The sequence below is a fragment of the Dryas octopetala genome, chromosome 2 (assembly GCF_963921425.1).
Source record: "Dryas octopetala chromosome 2, drDryOcto1.1, whole genome shotgun sequence".
Lineage (NCBI taxonomy): Eukaryota > Viridiplantae > Streptophyta > Magnoliopsida > Rosales > Rosaceae > Dryas > Dryas octopetala.
Window position 1 is genome coordinate 23,899,667 of NC_141367.1, and position 21,202 is coordinate 23,920,868.

General features: G+C 36.1%; 2 protein-coding genes across 2 annotated transcripts; one reads left to right on the top strand and one right to left on the bottom strand.

The window, feature by feature from the left end:
• Positions 1-313: 313 nt before the first annotated feature.
• On the bottom strand, positions 314-15,426 carry LOC147294418 (WD40/YVTN repeat and Bromo-WDR9-I-like domain-containing protein). Its single transcript, XM_086234235.1, has 25 exons — positions 15,121-15,426; positions 14,780-14,895; positions 13,648-14,008; positions 11,974-12,128; positions 11,467-11,706; positions 10,704-10,813; positions 10,556-10,633; positions 10,341-10,447; positions 9,279-9,373; positions 8,783-8,898; positions 8,446-8,549; positions 8,291-8,368; positions 8,050-8,128; positions 7,752-7,920; positions 7,526-7,596; positions 6,676-6,756; positions 6,523-6,593; positions 6,007-6,103; positions 5,815-5,874; positions 4,436-4,490; positions 3,947-4,347; positions 1,954-3,858; positions 1,205-1,786; positions 1,025-1,083; positions 314-845 (listed from the first exon to the last, which is right to left on the bottom strand). The coding sequence occupies exons 2-25, from the start codon at positions 14,793-14,795 to the stop codon at positions 614-616; spliced, it is 5,322 nt and encodes a 1,773-aa protein (XP_086090361.1). The 5' UTR covers positions 14,796-14,895; positions 15,121-15,426; the 3' UTR covers positions 314-613.
• Positions 15,427-19,415: 3,989 nt separating this feature from the next.
• Positions 19,416-20,824, top strand: LOC147294419 (Glycosyl hydrolase superfamily protein). The gene is made up of 2 exons (XM_086234236.1): positions 19,416-19,590; positions 19,702-20,824. The coding sequence occupies exons 1-2, from the start codon at positions 19,497-19,499 to the stop codon at positions 20,724-20,726; spliced, it is 1,119 nt and encodes a 372-aa protein (XP_086090362.1). The 5' UTR covers positions 19,416-19,496; the 3' UTR covers positions 20,727-20,824.
• Positions 20,825-21,202: the final 378 nt, after the last annotated feature.

Consider the following 21,202-nt stretch of genomic DNA (forward strand, 5'->3'; position numbering starts at 1 on the left):
GTATAGAGGAATGTTATTTGGAAGCAATGCCTACCCCATTCCCTAATGTGAAATTTTCAATTTGTACTTTTCCGTGGATACAAGTTATGCACTGAAATGAAAGACAATTTTGATCATAAGTAAGCTATAATGCAACTATTGATGTCTTAGACCAATATACCTTGGCTCAGAATGTGCAATGAACATGGACAGTTCGACCCTGGCTAAGAATATCACAGAGAGCATGATCAACAAAAGCAAATTAAGTTGGAAAATGGTGTTTCCAGTGGGGGGTCCATTAAACTTAACTAGAAACAAGACTATAAGGTTGACAATTCTCTTTTCCTTTGTTGTTATTAATGATAAATATCAAGTCTGTACAAGAATGAATTCTGTGGTGGAAAATTTACATCACCACCGGGAAATTGCCTCTCAGATCTCTATTTCCCTTCTAAAAGGAATACCCAAAGGATTAAACCCATTTCCAAAATTCAACCTATGGTGCAATGGAAAAACCCCTTAAGGTATAAAAGTAAAATATCTACAAAAATAAAAAATCAAAAAATAAAGAGAAGGGTAAAACCCAGATGGGCTGCTTCAACCTCATTAATGACTGAATTCTTCACTACAGAAGCTACAAAGACGATATTGTCTGTGTGAACCAGTCTGATAGGCATTTCAATTTTGCTAGAAGCTCTCTATCTGATGTGCGTTTCATTTTCCCCGAAGACTCTGCATTGCTTTCAACATAGGTTTCGGCATTTAACAACATGACATTAAAGTCATGCTTTAGTGCTTCCAAACTTCGATAGTAGTTGTTCTCTAACCTAGACCAGATCACTTCAAGAGATATTGGAACTGAACACCTGAGATAATTCCATAAAACAAAACTACATTTCAAAATCCCTGATAGTACTTGAGAAAGCTATATTTTATTAGTAAGAGGGGAGTGCATGTGTCAGCATGCAAGCCATTGTTTATAAACTATATTAATGGGACTCCAAGGGAGCATAATGGGAGTAGAATAATAATAACGAAGATATACCAGTTTGTAAACTGTGGCTTCTGTTGAAGTTGCTTCAATTTTTGAACCCCAAAAGAATCCTGAATTGTACACAACAAAATTGAAAAAATCCTTGTAAATCTTCAGATAATCTGCCACTTGCAGCCACTTGTCAATTTTTTTTTGAAGTATTATAATTAAAAAAGTTTTTTTGCCTAATACCTGGCGACTGCCGGCTGACTGCTCTAGTTTGTCAAAGGCAGAATGCAGCTTATTTTTGCTCTTATCATCAATGTGAGGCGGCTCCCACTTACTATCGACCTCAAAATGCTCCCAAAGCTCCCAAGGACTATGTAGCTGTATGTCCCCAGTAGGCTTGTACTGAACAGTGTACATCTCCCATGGACTGTCTGGAAATTCAGAAGATTTGGCCTGTGTTTTAATAATCCGACCATACCACCAACGACCATCATCCTCACCCTCATTTTTCCACCAGACTTTGCACTTATCCCTCTTTCCCCAATTTTTGCCTATAGAATAGGCATAACGACTTCTTTCAACAATGAAGTCAGGGAAACCAGTAACTTCAGGCAGAGTCATTTTGAAAGATTTACTATACACATCAGAAGAAGGATCCACAAATTGAAGCGTCAATTTACAGCAGCTATCCCCAGAGCCTGCAAATGAAGAATACTCCAGGTCTTGAACTTTGCAAAATTCCACAGCTCTTATTCTCCCCTTTATAAATGTCGTCCAAGGTGGGTTTTCTCTCAATCCACCAAGATCGAAGTACTCCTGATGCCCCTGAGGAACAAAAAAAAAAAAAAAAAGGTTGTCAAGGCAAGTGAAATTATTGACCTTCATATTCCGAAACCAAAACCTAAATTGAGTGGTCCCGTACACACAACCCCAACACCAACCCCCCACCCAAAAAAAAAAACCAAGAAGCCATCAGCAAAAAATAGATAAACCTGTCTCAAATATACAACTTCATCCCCTAACTGGGGAATATATCGTGAGCCCTCCTCATGTGCTGACAACATTAACCATGTTCCTTTCCTTGCTAATTGATGTGACTTCCTTTTCTCCACTGGATTCATGTCACGACCATAATAACTGCTTCTTCTGCTTCTAGTAGACCTGCATCCAACTGTTGTCCTTGAACTTGATCCCCATTCTTCATTCGGAAGTTGAAACTTATCCATGGAACCGTTTTGGGGACTTCTAACTGTATTCCCTGGCTCATGTCCTTGGCCCAATTTGAGATCATGATCCACACTACTTGGATCACATGCAGATGCCTTCAACCCCATGGACCGTGTCCTACGAGCTCCATCAATTGAGTCATGATGAAGGTTAGCTCTAGAAATGAGATTGTCGTTGCTTGCATTTGAAGTATATGAAGAGCCTTCTCCATTGCCACCACTGTCACCTTCCAAATTAATCCTAGCCCTTTGTGATTTCACCCTTCTATAAACAGCACTGAACATTTTGTTTCTATTTAAATGGGACTCCACTGATTCATGCATACCGGATATACCATTCTTATCATATTGATTGTCTGATTCTCGTGAACCACCGTATCTGTGATCTGAAATAAATTTATGGGTTCCATCGTCCTCTGGCACAACTGGATCCTGTTTCATGCTTGAAAGGCTTTCATGTAATGTGTTGCATCTACCATTTTCCAAGTTCTCTACAACAGAGTTCAATTCCTGTTTGCAAGGACTTTCAGGATCCTTTGAAATCCTCCTCAAACTTAATTTCGTTGAGACAGGTGTGAGCTTTTCATTTTGTTCAAAAGAGAAAGCAGTCCCATCTTTACCAAGGTAAGAGGAAGTGCTTGCATCCCAACGAGCCATGTGAACAGATTTAGGCGATTGATCATGATCCTTGTATTCACTAACACCTACATGCTCGTTAACATTGATTTCACCATTAACGCCCTCAGAGGCACTAACCCCAATGGTTTTCCCATTTGTTATAGCCACTCTATCCATCTTATCCCCATGCCTTTGGCTTTCTGAATGAGGGGACATCGTTCCAAAATTATTTTCAGGTTTTGTGCAATCTTTTTCATTGTGACCACAGGTTCTGGAAAGTGCCTCCAATGACATGACTTCTCCTGATCTTAGACGCTTCGATGTTCGAGCTCTGGACCCTCCCCATCTAATTCTCCCAGTTTTAAAATTCTCAGTCCAATCTAAATGATTTCCAACTTTATGTAATTGCCCTTCCACTGCTCTTCTAAATACTCTGCATTTTTCATCACCAGGAGAGGACCTTGGATCCTGAGAGCATATATGATTCTCATTTGCTTCAGTGGCTTCCTGAGGAACTCTACATGATTGATCGACCAAATCAGCTTGATTGTCACAATTATGTACCGTTCTTTCTGTAGCCACAAGCTTATTTGACTCTCGTTTTGGCAATTTAAACACCAATTTCCTCCTGTGCCCAGCATTTACCGGAATCTCCGGAAGCTCATGAGGTTTAACCATGTCCTCAGACACCACATCCAGTGAAACCTCTTTTCCTTTTGAATGCTTGCTTTGCGGAATTTGTGAAGTTCTATCAGATCCATCACTCTCAATGTTTGAATCCTGCAGCGTGGATTCACTTCCTGACAAATCACCTTCTGATTCATCTTCATCTTCTCCACCTGTAGATCTTCCAGTAATCTTAGAAAACAGAGTAAGAGCATTGCGTGCAGCAGCTCTTTGAGGTCTCAATGACTTTGATGTGGAACATTTTTTTCTTGAAGCTTTTCGGCCATGTCTTGATTTCCTTGTTCTGTTATTTCTGAATGAATTGCCATCACACTCATCCAAATTCCTTCTTTTAACACACCTTCCAGAAGAAGTCACGACTTCAATCTGAAGAAAGAAAAAACGGAAAGGAGGAACATTCAAGCAGGTTCTAACCAAATTCAAAAATATAATTTGTAATTGAAAGAGGACTTACATCAGCCTTTTGTTTTTTCCTTCTTGATCTACGAAGTACATCCATTTGATCATCCTCAACCTCGCTGTCTTCTGCACTGCGTTCTGAATCAATAGAGGGATTTGAACTTAAACTTCCTTGCTCCCCTCCAGTAAAATAATCTTCAGTAATATTGTACTCTGAATCAGCATCATCACTTTGCATTTCATTTTCTGGTTCCCAATCCATGGCATCTACAAACTCTGGCAGCGGCTCAGTCAATATATCCAAGTCTGCCAAGGGTAGCATTTGGAAATCGGGATCTAGACTGAAGTCGGGCCCAACAGCAAGTCTTAGAGAGGAAGGACGCCACTCAGAACCCAGAGCTCCTAACCGTCTCTGCTGGTATGCACTCTGGTAGGGTTCTGGATATGGTATCATGGCTAGTGTTTCCACCACACAACCAGTGCATGAGAAAATGAAGTTTCCAGAAGATAATTATGGCATACAGGAAAAGGAGTAGAGAGAAACCTGAATCGCAAAGTAGATCTTGCATATTCCTCCGGTATGCTGGAAGCTGTGTTTCCTGAATAAAATTTTGCGAATAACTTCAAACTAAGAAGTGCTCACAGTATGTAACAATATAAATCTAACATCGAAACATTGTACATATATTTAGAATTAATTTATGTTAAGTCAAATCATGCATACATCCATACAAAGGCAGGCACTGAGTTTTGGCTCACAATTTAAAATATTAACTCTCTAAAAGTAAATTTGAAATTTGGTCGGTCTATCCAAAACAGTTAGTGAATTTCTCTCAGCCATGCATACAGTTAACCAATCCATCGAAACTACCATTTAGACAACACAGTAAATAAATAACTGAAAAAAAATAAAAATCTAAAGAGCATTGGTCATTGATGCAGTAGCTACACCTTGATTCAAAAAGTATCCTCTTTGAAAGCCCAAGACTAAGCTCATTGGCCCAACTCTAAATGAAGGCCTTTTTGGTCCAAAGAGAAGTGTCCATGGTAGTTTAAGAGTCGGTCTATAAAAAATATATAAATAAATAAATCAAGAGTCAATCTAAGAGCTAATGTCAAGTTTTATTATGAGTGTTTATTTGGGTCTTAGAAACATACAATGTCTTTAAATTCTCTATGGGTCTCTTGTTTTATAATGAGGCTTTTAGTATTTTAAAGTCTTTTGGTATTTTTAGGAGTCTTTGGGAGATGTATTAGAAGCCTTTAAATAAGGTTACTTTTGTTGTACACCAAATCAGATTTGAGTGAATGAAAATTAACTGTGTTGAAGGCTTGGTGCTTAGAGATCTCCTTACCTCCTCTCTTCTCCTCCTGATTATTCTCCATCTCTCTTATTTCTCTAAAATTACAGCATCCATAAACCCTCACTGTTCTCTAAAATATTCTACTTCTTATTGTTTCTATCATCCTAATCCCACCATAATCACAGGCAACACCCACCTTGTCCTGCATCAGTCATGCCCGGGTAAGTGTGGCTAAAGAGTGGCCTTTATTTATGAATCAATAAGGCATCAAAGGAACAAACAGAACAAATTCACCCGGGATTATTATATAACTGATGATGTTAGCATATTTTATTCAACAGTCCCTACTGTTGAATTATTGCTTATGAATTTTTTCAACTTTCCCTGCTCATTCCCAAATCCAGCAACCAGAAACTTCCCCAAAAAACCATCCCTGATCAAAATTCACTTTATCAGCAATCAAATGAACATAAAACTGGCATCTTTGCTATATTCTGAGAAGTAAATTTTAAGGCGGAAACCACTTTTTCCCTAAGCAAGTAAAGAGTTATCTCCTGGAGTGGAACTAACCCCAAAATGAAAACCAGTCAACAACAACAGTGAAAAATGGCCAACGAACCTGATCGAGAACATTTCCGAAGCTATCTTGAATGACTGGGCGATAATCACCAAGAAAAAACTGTCAAAGAAGTGCACACAAAATAAGTACCACTTGGAAACAAAAATATAAAGAAATCCCCTAACAAATTAAGTAAAACCATAACTAGTTATTCTGTATTCTGCTAGAACAAGAAAAAAAAAACAATCATACCTGATCATATTTTGCGTCATTGTGGGACTCCCCTTGGCCACTGTCCAATATGTATAGTTGGCCAACATCATCAGATAGTATAATTGATGTCCCATCCCTATATTACAGAGAGAGAACACTTTGTAACTACAGGAAAGCAACTAGGAAGCGAAAAAATATTGCAAGAAACAGTAGCCAGAAAAAAAAAAAGGGGGGGTGGGAATGCCAACTGATAGGATCTTCAATGCATAAGAGAAGCAAAAATGATTAATTAAAATAGGTGTATGGGGTTTGAGGCTGTTTATAATGCAAGGGTGAAAGATACATAGAACTATGAAATGCCAAATCAAAAGGTATATAAAGCCGGAGCAAGTTCAATAACATTCTGAAGAGCAAAATATCATATAGACAAGATGAATACTAAAGAAACAGGATTCCATTCAATTATAATTGGATAGAGAACAGAAAACTTTTAAGTGTCAATACAACTGGCACTAGAAAAAACTTCCAATAATAGATTTCTTATTCTTCACTTACGGTGAAAACTTTCCATCTACCAATCTGAACTTCACAGTTTCAAATATCCGGATAGGTATGCCTTCCCATATCTGAATCGCAAGTCAACAAAGAATTCACAAACATAGAACATAAGAAGAAATTGCAAGAAGAATAAGGAAACTGAAAACTCACATCCCAGACAATTGTTTTTCCGTCATAGCCAGCACTCATTGCTATCCTGGGGTTGAAAGGATGAACATCCAGAACATATGTCTAACAAGAATACAAGATAATATTATCAAAGATTTATGTATTACCTGTCGAAAGGTAAACAACCCAAACAACTGAAAAACCAGCTCAAGAGAAATATATACATATATATATATATATATTATAAGATCACCTTCTTAAGAGGGATCCCTTTTTACTTGGACATAAAGGGATAGCATTGTTCAGGCCATCTCATAAATAGACGATTTGGATCATTGGATTGCATTGAGGTTTGGGCCCACATCAATACCATTTTATTCTTATAAAAAGGAATTCCCCTTAAGAAGCTCCTCCTATATATATACACACAATAAAGTTCACCTGGTCACCAGAGAAATTTCATGGTCACCTACCGTTAGATCTCATCTAACGGTGAAGGTTAGGTTTGGATTCAAATACAATTGTTATTATATTTTATCACAAAACAACTAACATATTAATTTTCACCGTTAGATGAGATCTAACAGTAGGTGACCATGAAATTTCTTGCTTCCTGACGACCAGGTGAACATTATTGTATATATATATATATATTATGGAAAGGCACACACCACTGAGCTCTGTCTCTTCACCATATTTCTATTTTTTTTACCCAAAAATCCCCCAGGCAGGCACAGATTTGAAACTAAGGACCCCCTGCCAAACCCTACAATCTTTGGGAGGCAGAAAACTCTAGCAAATAGCTAGATAACAAAATAAAAAAATTCTTCACCATACTTCTATTTGCAAGTTCAGATAACAAAATTCTAGGACAAAAAAAAGATCCACTTACAGATTCACTGTGACCTGTCAAAGAATGCACCAAGCCACCATCAGAAGCATTCCATACACATATCCTGCAATCTGCATCACAAGAATATTAAATTGTCAAATTACAAATTTATGGCCTTCACAAGAATAATGCTGCTTAACCCTAGTTTGTAAAAGATCATCAGACTTGTATTTTTATATTACATGCAAATGAGATAACAATAAAATATTAACAACAAACAAATTACCCATGATAGCAGCAAGGACGAAGCGATTGTCAAGACTCCAGGTAATCATATTAACACCACGAGGAGTTGGAAGAATTCTCTGGCGAGGGCCTCCTCGTGGAGGTTGAGGAGGCATTGGCGGAGGTGGAACTTTCAGATGATATGCCCGTGTCCAACGGCCAGATTTTCCCTGGAACATAAAATAGCTATACACTTTTTCTTTTTAAGGAACAAAGTCAAGAGAAGCGGATCCAACTATTTGACTATAAAAGCTTATGGAGAAAAGGGAGGGCTAGCAGTTATCTTTCTTAAAACTTACATGCGATCTTCGTGATCTGGGAATCCAGATAATTGCACTCCCATCTCGAGAACATGTAACTATATTGTCATGATTGAACCTGGAAAATAAAATAGATTATGGGTAGCAATATTATTTCTCCCAAAAATGCAAACTGTAGAACAGATAGCTAAAAGTGCACAGAGAGAAGACAGAGAAAATTAGAACACAGAAAAGACCAATTTATCACCATAATGAAAAGAAAAGGACAGATGAAACAAACCACGAATTTTTGAATTTTGGAATGTTCTCTTCCTTTGAGGTGTCAGCTGCCATAGATCTAGATACTACAGCACAACCACTGCATCGTATGGAGCAACATACATCAGCATGCAAAGATTTGACATATATCGTTGGCAATTACGAGCACAAACTAACCTAAATTGCACGTAATTGACATCATTCTCATGGCCAGATAACACATCTATCTCATGATTTGGTTGGTCTGAGTCATCTGAGCCTGGCTTAGAAGCAGTCCACACCTACAACAAGCTAGCTATTAGAACAAATAAATAGATGAATACTTTATTTCTGATTTGTATCTGAACCACACTGAAAACTATTATGGATACAGTTCTTGTGTTTATTTATTACTAAATAGAGGTGCAATATTTGCATATTATTGACACAAAAGTTAACAAGGATAACAACTAAATGAAAGAAGGTTGCAGAAATGATAACTAGGAGCATAATTGCATAAATGTTTAATATATACCCTTGCAAGAGTGTCCGAGCTACCGGTGACAAAGACTGTTCCATTAGCATTAAATGCACAACAGAAGATTTGATGGCTCTGTGTGACAGTGCTTGAGGATGGACCACTGTTTCTCCCTGCAGCCAAGAAATTATACTACACTAAGTTCTCTTTCTTTTTCTTTTTTTCTTTTTTGGGGTACAAAGGAGGCCAAAAGGGAGGGGAAGGTTCAAACTTTGGCCTTGATGTGGAAAAATTTTAGGGTATAACCGATATACTGCCACGTGGTATAACCAATCCAACGTGTAAGGGAATTATTGGACGATGTGTTTATATTAGTAGGGTATAGTATTAATAATATCCACCCATATTATAACACAGACTGGTTATACCACGTGTCAATGTATCGGTTATACATAATAATTGGGTAAATGCTCTTTACCACTGGAACTACACTAAATTCTCTTCCACAGTTAATAAGTTGGACAACCTAAGCTGCTCTAGAAAAACGACTAACCAGCTATAGTATCTGGAGGTCTTGGAATGTATATCCTGGGACGCACTTGAGAATTCCTGGCATCCCATATCCTACAAGTTCCATCATCAGATGAACTGCAAATGACAAGGGAACAGTACAAGGTGAATATATATGCAAAAGGCTTAAGAATTTATTAAGATAATGGTTGTCCACAGAAAACACATCACAAGCTAACATAATAGAAGATCTGCATTCATTAACAGCATATCAAAAATAAAAAAATGAATTGAGTTAGAAATATATAGATATAATATATATATATATACATAGAGAGAGAAACATAGAGAAAGAGAGGGAGAGAGAAGAAAACTTATAAATAGAAACTGGACAACAGTACAATGATGGTGAGCAAGCATTCCACCTAAAAGCTAACAAAATTTTAACAACTATAATCACTAAACAGCTAATGGAAAACAATCTCTTAAGTAATAATAGCCTTCCAATCTACATGAAAGAAAAACTGGTATTTTCAAAATCATTTTAAATGCCAAACCCTCTTCCCTATTCTTCCTGAATTACTCAAAAACCTCTTTAGCTACTAGCATGGCATCTAAAATCTGCCTCCCTTTTACAAGAGGGCTTGAGTTGATGAAATTGTCTTTCCCAACCTCCTTTAATCTTAATGACAACACCTTCAACAAACCCAATTTCTTTGCAATAAGGCAAATGATTATTGCATTAGTTATTGTATTTACCACCCCACTATAATAAAATTCCTCAACCAATCACTCTTTAGAATATCCCAACGATGTTGAAACACTACCATAGAAAATCCTCAAGTTCTGGAGATGTCATTACTACACTCAAAAATAGTCTTCCTTACCTCCTTCTCTCCTTCTTAAAAGGACTCTCCAACCAATTCGCCTTACCCTCACTAATTGGACACCACTCCTAACCCTCAACCCTAGTCCTCAAAAAACCCTTGAGTAAGATTCTTGAAAAAACCTATTATCTCCATATAATAACCCTATCATCTCCTTATAATAACCCTATCTTCCTCCACAATGCAGAAGATTTATATTGAGAGAGAATCAGTCTTACGATAGAAGGTGGTATATGGAGCCTGGTCTGGGATTAAATGCAATGGCAGTAACAGCTCCAGTATGTCCCCGCAACACTGAAATTGGCAGCCCATCTGGCAAGCGCCACTAATAAGAACCAAATATTATAATAAATTAACATTGAGTGCCCAATAAAAATCAAAAAGCGAAAAAAGACAAAGAAAACTTATATATTTAGCAACAGAGGAAGCTTACAACTCGAATGATACAGTCATTTGAGGAGGATGCCACCAAAGTATTGTTGGAACTCACAGCCAGATCAGTAATGTCGCCCTTCAAGCATAAAATAAGTAAAAATAAAGGTAAAAGATATTTCATATGTTGATGGGCCAAAACAACTTACTTCATGTCCACGGCAGCTGGCCAAGCAAAATGCAGTTTCCATTAACCAGATCTTCACTAAGCGATCATCCGAACCAGTAACAACATATCTCCCTGAGCGATCAAATGTTGCTGCATGATTCATGTCCAAATAAATCACCATGAGAACTACACCACATTTTAAAGGTGTGCTCCACAAACTTGACAGAGAAACAAAAACTCACAATAATAGTTGAACAGAAGGGGAGGGTGAAAAGGTTATACAAAGATAGAATTGAGGCCTAATGTCATACAAGAATTGGATTGTCAACATCTATTGATGTGTACTCAGATTGGATATCCATAATCAAGACTGTATCGTCAGGTTCGATAAACAAAACTGGGAATGATAAGACCCATGGAAAGATAAAATATGTTGGTAATTAACTACCAAAGTAATACAGAGCTCATACTTGGGTGAGAAAAACCTGTATAGTGTATAATGTAGGAAAACCAAGATTTATGAACATAAAAGACAGAGCTGACTGATGTGGGTTCAAAACTTTGACATGACTATTGCCACCATCTTAGTGTCATGAAGCATTCCCAAAAGTATTACAGTATAAGATGAATAAAGTAGCCACAGTTTCTCAAATAAGCTACAGCACACTCTCAATATGAGCAGTATCACCAAGAGCACATGACCAACAATGTGTATGGCAATTTAGATAGTAATAATATGTAGAGTCAACTTAAACATGGATCTAGATAATAATTGTGAACTCTGACAAATGAGAAAAACATACCACAATAGACAGCGTTCCGATGGCCCCTTAGCCTCTTGGTATTTCTCATCTTCTGAAACATGGTTGATGGTTTTGCAATGACATAAGATGCAGCACGAATAGACGGTGCACGGTGATGTCTGGTGAAACCACCCCCAATTTCTCTCAAACTTAGCCCATGAACCTGATTAGCTTTCATGTGAGGCCAACGCATGTAAGCAGGAGGGCGCTTCATTTCATTGTTTTCTTGATCCCTTTCACCTGGAAAAGGAGAAGGTTTTCATATTCAAATATAAAGGGGAAAAGTACCTTTCCAGAGAGTTCAAATGAAAATGATGATAACCAGTAAAACAAGATAAAACAATATAACAGTATGAAAACTCGAAATGAATTGTAAGATATATATTATAAAACAAGATTGAAAAAAAAAAAATCTCATTGGTCAATGACTTGACAAATCGTTTCAACTATTAAAGGTAATACAAGCATATGCATTAAAAGCTCAAAGCTTCAATAAATGTCACCTACAGTTCAGAAGTGAAAATGAACCCATTCCCAAGAGAGTAGGTACATCGGCTGCATTTGGAGCATTTCCACCACCCATACCCCTTGATGGTGGGGCCGTACTTAGAATCAATTGCTTCAAAAGCTTTACCAAGTGATCCGTTTCAATGTGAGGATACCTAAATAAGTATAATGATTAAAGGGAATCAATAAAATTTTATAGGAAAAAAAGTAACACAATCATATTTATTTTCTTCATATTTATGTTAACTGGCATGATGGATCTTGGAATAGAATTGTGCATTGGAACAAAAAGGAGCAATTAATTTTTTAAAAACTAATATCTAAAATCTATGGAAACCCAAAGGTCCTCAATAGAAGACCAGGACACCAAACTGGCATCCATTAAAAAAAAGACGAAATTTAAAAAGAAAAAACAAAGGACGTCAACTACTGGAGTTCTCATGATATTCAACGGTCATGGGCAGAGCTATGTGTAGACAAGGGCCCCCCTCCCCCCCCCCCAAAAAAAATTAAAAATTCAGAAGATTCTAAAATTCAAGCATTTGAAACTTGATGCCAGATTGGTGATTAGTAAATTAACATACATATGCATATAAACATCCAACTCGTACCCACAATTTATCTATCAAAAAATTCACTTACAAAATAAATAAAAATGTACATGTCTAAAAAAAAAATGTAACTAAGAAATTAAGAATATATATGTAACAACTCTTGTTTTTTGCATTCTTGGTTTATTGTTTTTTGGGGAACAAGAAAGATTTGTTATGTGATCCATATCTATCTCTACTTTCTCATGAATTTTGTTCGAACAACATGAGAAAAATTATAAGATGAACAGATAATTAGGATAGCTATATTGAAACAAACGGAGTAATTCAAAAGGATTTATTTATTTAATTTTGACCAACTGGTTTCTAGTTCCAAGGTGTCTTTAGAGTATACTGAATCAATATAGCTATCCTTCTTCTCTTCTGACACAGCAAAAAAATTTCAATCAATTTAGAAAAGTGTTACAATATTTCTTTCTTCCTTAGCATTTCACACTAAGTAAGCAAGCTACCTTTAATGTTGTTAGCATTTCACACAATATTTCTTTCAAGTTTTTATAATAAGATCGAAGAAAAATTTCTTGAAAATTACTTGGATGTATATATTTGAAACTTGTCAAGAGTTTTAGTTACGACTCTTATTTCTATTCTCTAAAAGATCACCAAATACAACTTTGATACAGATAGTTGATCTTCTAAATTTTATTTTTTCATTCATATATGATGAAGAAACTTCTTAATCTTATGTTCTAAAAAAATTGTGTAAATATATCATTACTTTTGATTTTATTACATTTTATTTGTATATACTATGGCCCCCTCAATCAATACTACACTGAGAAATAGCCTTCCAGACCGCACTATTACAATGCTCACTAAAAACAAACACCATGAATCCCTAAAAACACCAGACAACTGAAAAACAAAAGACCGCAACTCCCTCTCAACAAAGCAATGCAATAATAGATTATCACTTATTTTCAAGAAGTTATTAATTAATGAAACTAAAAAATTAGTATTATAAGTCACAGTGGAATATAAAGAAGATTACCTAATAATTTAGCCTATCTTTTTCTTTCTAAGGTTGACTTGTAGAAAAGCAGGAAAAAAGAACATTATATACCTGTGTACCAACATATTGTAATTTAATGGAAATGATTTCCCATCATCATTTTCATCCCCACTGTGCGTGCCGTTCCTTGAATACCAAGCATGATATCTTCTAGGTAAAAGTTGATGTTCAAGAAGTTCGTTCCAAAACTGTACACAAGTTCTACGGCATGGTCCAGCTGAAAGTAAATGCATAATGAGAAAATAAACTTCTCTGAGGTCAATATCCACATCAGGTTCCTTAGCATGACTTGTCTCCAGATTCTTATGTCGATTGTTGTCCTGCACCTTACTGAGAAAGCTCAAAGGTTTCATACTAACAGAAGGTGCATCACCAGAAGAAAATTTTTGAAGAGCCATAGCTCCTGTAAAACCTACAAGTAAAAGATCGGCAATTTACTTTACGGTCATCATTGACAAATACATTATACTTAACAAATGCAGAAAATAGTCCAAAAAATCATGTAAATGAAAAACATAAAGAAAAGTGAAGATGGCTAACATACATAGTTGTAACTCATAATTTGGGCCTAAACAAATAACATAGAAGAATTTTTTTTAAAAAGAAACCAAAGGACATAGAAGAATGAAAACATGCTCTCCCTCCCCCCAAAGCAACACCTCCCGACACCACAGACATGGACTCTCTGCATTGCACTTAAACACACAAAATCCAATTTTTCAAGCTGTCAAGGTAGGGTGATCACGATAGCCAGAGTGAACCCACTTAAACATGAAAAACAAATAAATAAAAGGCAATTGACAAAATAAACCCCCCAAGGCTCTCTTTTCCTACAAACTACATCCCCCCAGGCACCCCCTCCTATCAACAAAGCTTCCAATAGAACCCCAATTGTTCTTCCTCTTTCCAAAACCATAGCACGTTCTTCTTTTATTTTCTTTTTTACGTGGGAGGAAGGAGGGGGATATTAAGATTTATCACATCAACAAATAATATCTATCTAAGCAAACACTTCTTAAGCCTCAAATTCCGAAACCCTAAACTAAAAAATTCACACAAGGCCATATATGCAATACTTAAATTAGGTACCATTACAGAAATTGGAACACCTATTCATTACTCCTAACTTGAATCTCATTGAAATAAGAAAATTCAAATTACGCCAAGGAAAAAATAAACTAACCTGTTGAATGAATCATTTAATTGAATTGATTTAACCAGATGGGCAGTCCCAGAATATACAAAACTCCATGCTACACTCATGAAACCCTGACATTTCAGAATCCACAATGCATTTCTCTGTGGCAACCAAGAAAAACCCTAAAAATTTCAATTTCTTTGCACTACAATACAATTCAACATACACATATGGACAAACAGAGCCAACCAATTTGCACAACTTCCAAGACACACACACACACACAGAAGAACACAAGCCCTTATCCAAATTCTCAGAGTAATAAAATTCCAAATAAAAAAAAAAAAAAAAAAACCGAAACTTAAAAATTATATTTCTGTTAGTACCTTCAGGACGAGTGTGGCCTTGCTTTGAGGATTTGATGTACAGTAATGGGGATCCAGAGGTGGAAGAGTTGCCGTATTAGAAATTTAGAACCAAGAAAAAATATATATATCAATATCAAAATTTTTCTTCAGAAGAAATGAATATTAGAGAGTGCCCAACACGCGCGAGATGGGGGACTTTAGATTGTTGGAGGGAGCTCTGTGTGGTTTTTCGCTGGGCTTTAGTTCTCTGGATTTTCTAGTCTCTGAAGAGAGAGAGAGAGAAGGAAACCGAAGGAAGATACATACAAGGGGTTCAAACGATGCGTTTTTAACCTTTATGCCCACTGTACTCCTGTAGGTGCTTCTTAATAAAACAATATAAAATATGTTGCATGCGTAAGCGGTGCAGCAAACGCCGTCGTATTGGCTGCCCTAGGTAATCTATTAGTCATGTCGTCTGTACTTTTTTTTTTTTTTTTTCTTTTATCGTACTTTCTTACTGCATGGCAAAGCAGATTTAATTCAAAGTTGCAATTCAGGCATGCACGTATGAAAGGCCATCTGACCTATTACAACGTCTAGTTTTTTGTGTTGTCTTTGAAGGGCATTCCGACCTATTAATTATTTTGAGCACAAAATCATTTTAGTAATCATTTTACTAATTTTGATCAAAAAATAAATCATTTTCCCAATTATTGGGAATATGGAAACATCTCTATGATAATTAAGCCTCCTTCTTATTATAATTCCAAACGGTTAGTAACACATAGAAATGCCTAACTTTCATTCTTATTTAGATTCTTTTAATTTTTGGTTCCTTCTCATTACAATTTCAATTTCAATTAAGTAATTGTCAAAATAGATTATAAAGTCTATCATGTAAAAAACAATAAGAAGAAATATTTCAAAATATTTTTATTTTTATGCCCTTAATTTCTGTAAGGAACGAATAGGCGAAATAGCAACCAAATAGGACCAATAAAAAGAACTCCTCCTCAATTAATCAAAATTTATTATTTCGCATATATTGGGTAATGCACCTCATTATACGATATTAATATTAAGTATTTTTCTATATGCCCAAGGGATCCAATGCAATATAAATTCGGGTTAAAATAGTTTCTCGAATTAAATTATAAAAGTCATAAAGTCAAATTCGAAGAAATTACTTAAGTTGGGCTAGGTTAAACCGTCGCCCAATATCAGTGAATGGGTTATAACAAGGATTAAAAAACTGAGCCCAAAAAACCCACCACGTATGGGCCATAATTTAGCCCGAGAGAGGAATTCTGTGATTTGTGCTCAAGAATAAAATTGAAACTAGCCCATCTTACCCTAGTACAACTGTGTGACCGAAGGGCTCAAACTAAGCCCAAGTTATTTAAAATAAAAAAATAAAAACTAAGCCCAAGTTGATTTTTTTTTTTTTAACTAAGCGCAAGTTGATAATCTACACAAACCACAAAGATTATACTTTTCTTCAATGAACACTAGAAGACTAAAGTGAGTTTTTTCCTAAAAAGAAACACTGATAAAACTTAAGCTAAGATAGGTCAACTAGTTTTGTATATATAATTATATATGCATGAAGTCTCTCTTTTAAGAGAGATCCCTTTTTTTTTTTTAGAAAAAAAAGTAAGGGATCACATTGTTAAGGTCCACCTCATGATATCGTCCAATAATCCGAATAATTAATTTTTAAAAATTTCACTCAAAAAATTATTTCAAAATATCAATCAAATAAAAATTAATTGCGAATAAATAGAAGCCCTAGAATGGTTCTTACATGAGCAAAAAAAAACCACAATTTATGAAAAATTGCAAATTTACAATAATATATGCATGACATCTAACATCTTTCGTCATTTGAGAACCTATAGATATGGGGTTAATGAGAAATCCTCTAATCTCTTTTATATTTCACGTGCTTAATTATGTTTTCAACGAAGTCATTTAAATTTTGTTGGTTTTTTATTTTAATATTGCAAACCATTTTACAGTTTTCTTGGCACTTCTATCTCCTTTCATTTTTGTTTCCATCTCATTTCTTAAAAAAAAAAAAAAAACTTATTGTGTGCGAAAAAAGATAGATACAGAATAATGTATATGAACCCGTTACGTTAAATTTTTACTCAATCTTGTAAAAAAAGAAAGATGTTTTACTCAGAGTCAGTTTGATATTGCTGTGAGAAAAAACAGCTGTGAAGTAAAACAGCTGTGAAGTAAAGTCAGCTGTAAAGTAAAGCAGTTGAGTGTTTGGTAAACTATATTTTTAAAAGTGTTGTGAGTGCAAAAAACAGTATCAAAGTGTTTGGTAAATGTTAATATAAAAATGCTGTGATTGTATATAATTACTAAAATAGACATGATGCTGAAAGTGCATTTCACTTATTTGTTTGATAAAAATAATATGTTTTTGAAATTTTTTACTACAAAATGTTATTAACATTAATTTTTCTAAGAACAACATTATTAAATAAGTATGTCTATTATTTTTTTAGGTATATTATAATTTTAATCCTATAAATAAAATATCATAATTAATTATTACAATATAAAATATAACTAACAATAGACATATTTTTTAATTTAAAATAAATAATAAAATATCATAGAAATCAATGAGGGTATTATGGGTAAAATAAAATATTCATTGTTGCTGTAAGTCACTACAACTTTCAAAAGCACCTAGAAACCTGCTTTCTATTTTTGTTGTGAGGAGTTGAGAATTGTGGGAAAAAACAGTTTTTTATTTTTTTACCAAACACCAAAACTGCTGTAGGTGATTGAAAATTGTCATCCACAGCAGCTTTTGGGTCCTCCACCGCAATTCCAAACGGGGCTCAATCTCTAACTACTGCGCATCTTTCTTGTTACATTATTGTTGATAAGAGAAATGATTTAAAGTAACCATAGCCCATAGGTACGTGCATCAATTGTGGGCACATCGAACTCAGCGTGTAATCCAATTGACGTGTAATCCACTTATCCTAGGCTGCTTAGAGGTTGGTGATGCGTCCTCCCTAGACCCTAGCTAGTTGGGCCGAGTCAATGATATGAGGAGCAGCCTCTCTATGATTTAAACTTTATTAGAAATCAGGTAACCTTCCACTACTTGTAGATTTTTAAGACTTCCAATAGTGGGCCTAGTGGCACTAGTACGTACTAGGAATTTAACAACAATAATAATAGAGAAATCAACTGTTCTTTTAACATTTAGTTATTAATTAATGTGAGATAATTTGACAAGTTCCTCCCTGTTATAGATAAATAAAACCTAAAATCTGTTTAGATATTATCGAATATAAAATATAAGCTGAGATTTAAAAATAGAGATAATAGTTGATCGAAATAATTTGTTTCAATTAATGGCTGCTGTTGCTGGCGGACTGATCATAATCACACATATGCCTTTTTTCTCCAAGTTAATTAATCCAGTGTAGGACTACAGTGAAGCCGCCTGTAGGGGGGTTAATGTAGACAAAGTCAATGGCATTGATTAGAATACGTCCAAAATTATAAATATCTAATTGACAAAGTAAGTAATTACCTAGATGTTTCTTCACGTAATGTTTTGTGGATTTTTTTGGGTATCATGTGCACATGTTTGCCGAATTTTCCACTAATATTCAACGCTAAACAATGATGGCATTTTGGCAACATATCTACATGCATTGTCTCTCATAAAAATAAAAAATAAAAAACATCATACAATTATCTAAAAACATGCAAACATTAGTCTTTGACTCTTGATCATACAAAAAAAAAAAAAAAAACCAAAAACGAATAGATACAGTAACCCAACTAGTTAAGGCTATCGCTTTAAATGATGACCGATTACTTTATTTATTTATTTGTATGGATGTGTTTCATTTCAAATATTATTCATAAAAAAATAGGAGTAATGTATGTCTGTATGAGGCATATGTAGAGAGAAACTTCTCTATCATTGGAATAGAGAGATGTGGCATCTCCACTTATGACACCAATGTGTCCTTATCACGGGACAGACAAGTTATTTTCAGTGTATATATGTATGGTGCAAAATACCACGCCCAAAAGTCAGTGTGCATGTACCATAAGCATGGAGCACTTGAATTCGATCTATATATTAAAGGTAGTAGCGGTGGGTAGCCGAATGTAAGCCACCTACCCCAACAGGTCCATCTCATGGTTTAAAAAACTTACAAATTAAAAACTTTATAATACTTACGTATTATTAAGAGATTATAATGTACATTTCCAAGACTTTTGTATATTCAGGCTAGCTAGACTGTAGAGCACTAAAGCTTCATGTCTATAAATAGAACTCAAATATGTGGATACATGACATAGTCGACCCAAATCACAAACCACCTTAATTTGGAAGCTGATCGATTGTGTCTATTCTGCTCATGGCTATGGCTACTTTCTCTAAAAGAAGCATTAAGACTGCTATAATGCTTCTTATGGGAGTAGTACTCTTGGTAGCAAAGCTTGGTATAACAGGTATGAATTAAACAGCCTCTACTGAGTTGATTAAATCAGGGTACGTATATAGCTGGTGTTAAGGTTCAAAGCCTCTCTAATGGCTGCAAGTAATTAAATTAATATATGCAGGTGCACAATCAGTAGGTGTTTGTTATGGAATGATGGGAAACAACCTCCCCTCCCACTCGGAAGTGATATCTCTGTACCGATCAAACAACATAAAGCGCATCAGACTTTACGACCCGAACCACGGCGCTCTGGAAGCTCTTCGAAACTCAGACATCGAAGTGTTGCTGGGCGTCCCAAACTCGGAGCTTCAAAGCCTGGCAAGCAACCCTTCAAACGCGCAATCCTGGGTCCAAAACAACGTCCTAAAGTTCCGGCAGAACGTGCGGTTCAAATACATAGCGGTGGGGAACGAAGTGAGCCCCGTGAACGGCGACACGAGGCTGGCGCAGTTCCTCCTCCCGGCCATGCAGAACGTGTATCAGGCAATTAGGTCGGCCGGGCTCCAGGACCAAATCAAGGTGACCACGGCCATCGACACCACACTGATAGGCAACTCATACCCTCCATCCAAAGGGTCCTTCCGCGATGACGTGAGGTCCTACTTGGACCCCATACTCGGCTACTTAGTCTACGCCAACGCGCCTCTACTGGCCAATATCTACACCTACTTCAGCTACGCTGGGAATCCGAGAGACATTTCTCTTCCTTACGCTTTGTTCACTTCGCCTTCGGTTCTGGTTTGGGACGATGGGAAGGGCTACCAGAACCTGTTTGACGCCATGCTCGACGCTTTGTACTCGGCTCTCCCCTCTTTTGCCACCAATTTGGAGGTTGTGGTTTCAGAGAGTGGGTGGCCTTCGGCGGGTGGCTTCGGGACGTCGGTTGAGAACGCCAAGACTTATTTGTCCAATTTGATTCGGCATGTGAAAGGGGGTACCCCCAAGAGGCCTGGGAAGCCTATAGAGACTTACTTGTTTGCCTTGTTTGATGAGAACCAGAAAAACCCAGAGCTGGAGAAGCACTTTGGGGCGTTTAACCCCAACAAGCAGCCAAAGTATAACCTCAATTTCGGTGGATCACCAACATTCCAAGAATTAACTTCACTTCAGTATAATGCTACAATTCCCCTTAAAAGTGATATGTAATTAACCAAATACGTACTGTATGGGGTTTTACCCCTGCCTGCCCATGTGTGCTTTTTCTTTAATAAGAAAAATATTAATAATGATCTCATCATGTTTGATTTTTATGTGTTTGAGGGTCAAGATTATGGGGCTTAAAGTAGTGCTTTAATTTGTACCTTATGGTGGGCTTAATTATAAGTACGTTTTTCTACACTTCCAACTCTGGCATTTAATTACCATCCACTACACCAACCCATTTGGCAACTCCGCGACTAATTAACATCATTCAGACAATAGGCATGCATGAGCCAAATAAAAATAACGTGACTGTTGGATGAGTAATAATAGAGGAACTATAGTATATGTTGGAGCCAAAATTCTCACAAAGAATTAATTTATTAGCTTACAATAAATAAATAGGATGAACTACCTGAGTCAAAAATGAACAAGAACATCTTAATTTCTTCTCGTCGGAGTGGAGCGGCCGAGTGGGAGTT

Bases quoted from the DNA above. Each gene is read 5' to 3' on its own strand.
- LOC147294418 (XM_086234235.1), bottom strand. The intron at 10,634-10,703 runs GTAAGTTGTTTT...TTATGCTTGAAG, and splicing joins CCAGCTGCCGTGGACATGAA to GGCGACATTACTGATCTGGC. The intron at 5,875-6,006 runs GTATGATTGTTT...CTTCTTTGACAG, and splicing joins ATGACGCAAAATATGATCAG to TTTTTTCTTGGTGATTATCG.
- LOC147294419 (XM_086234236.1), top strand. From the start codon at position 19,497: ATGGCTATGGCTACTTTCTCTAAAAGAAGCATTAAGACTGCTATAATG. The intron at 19,591-19,701 runs GTATGAATTAAA...TAATATATGCAG, and splicing joins AGCAAAGCTTGGTATAACAG to GTGCACAATCAGTAGGTGTT.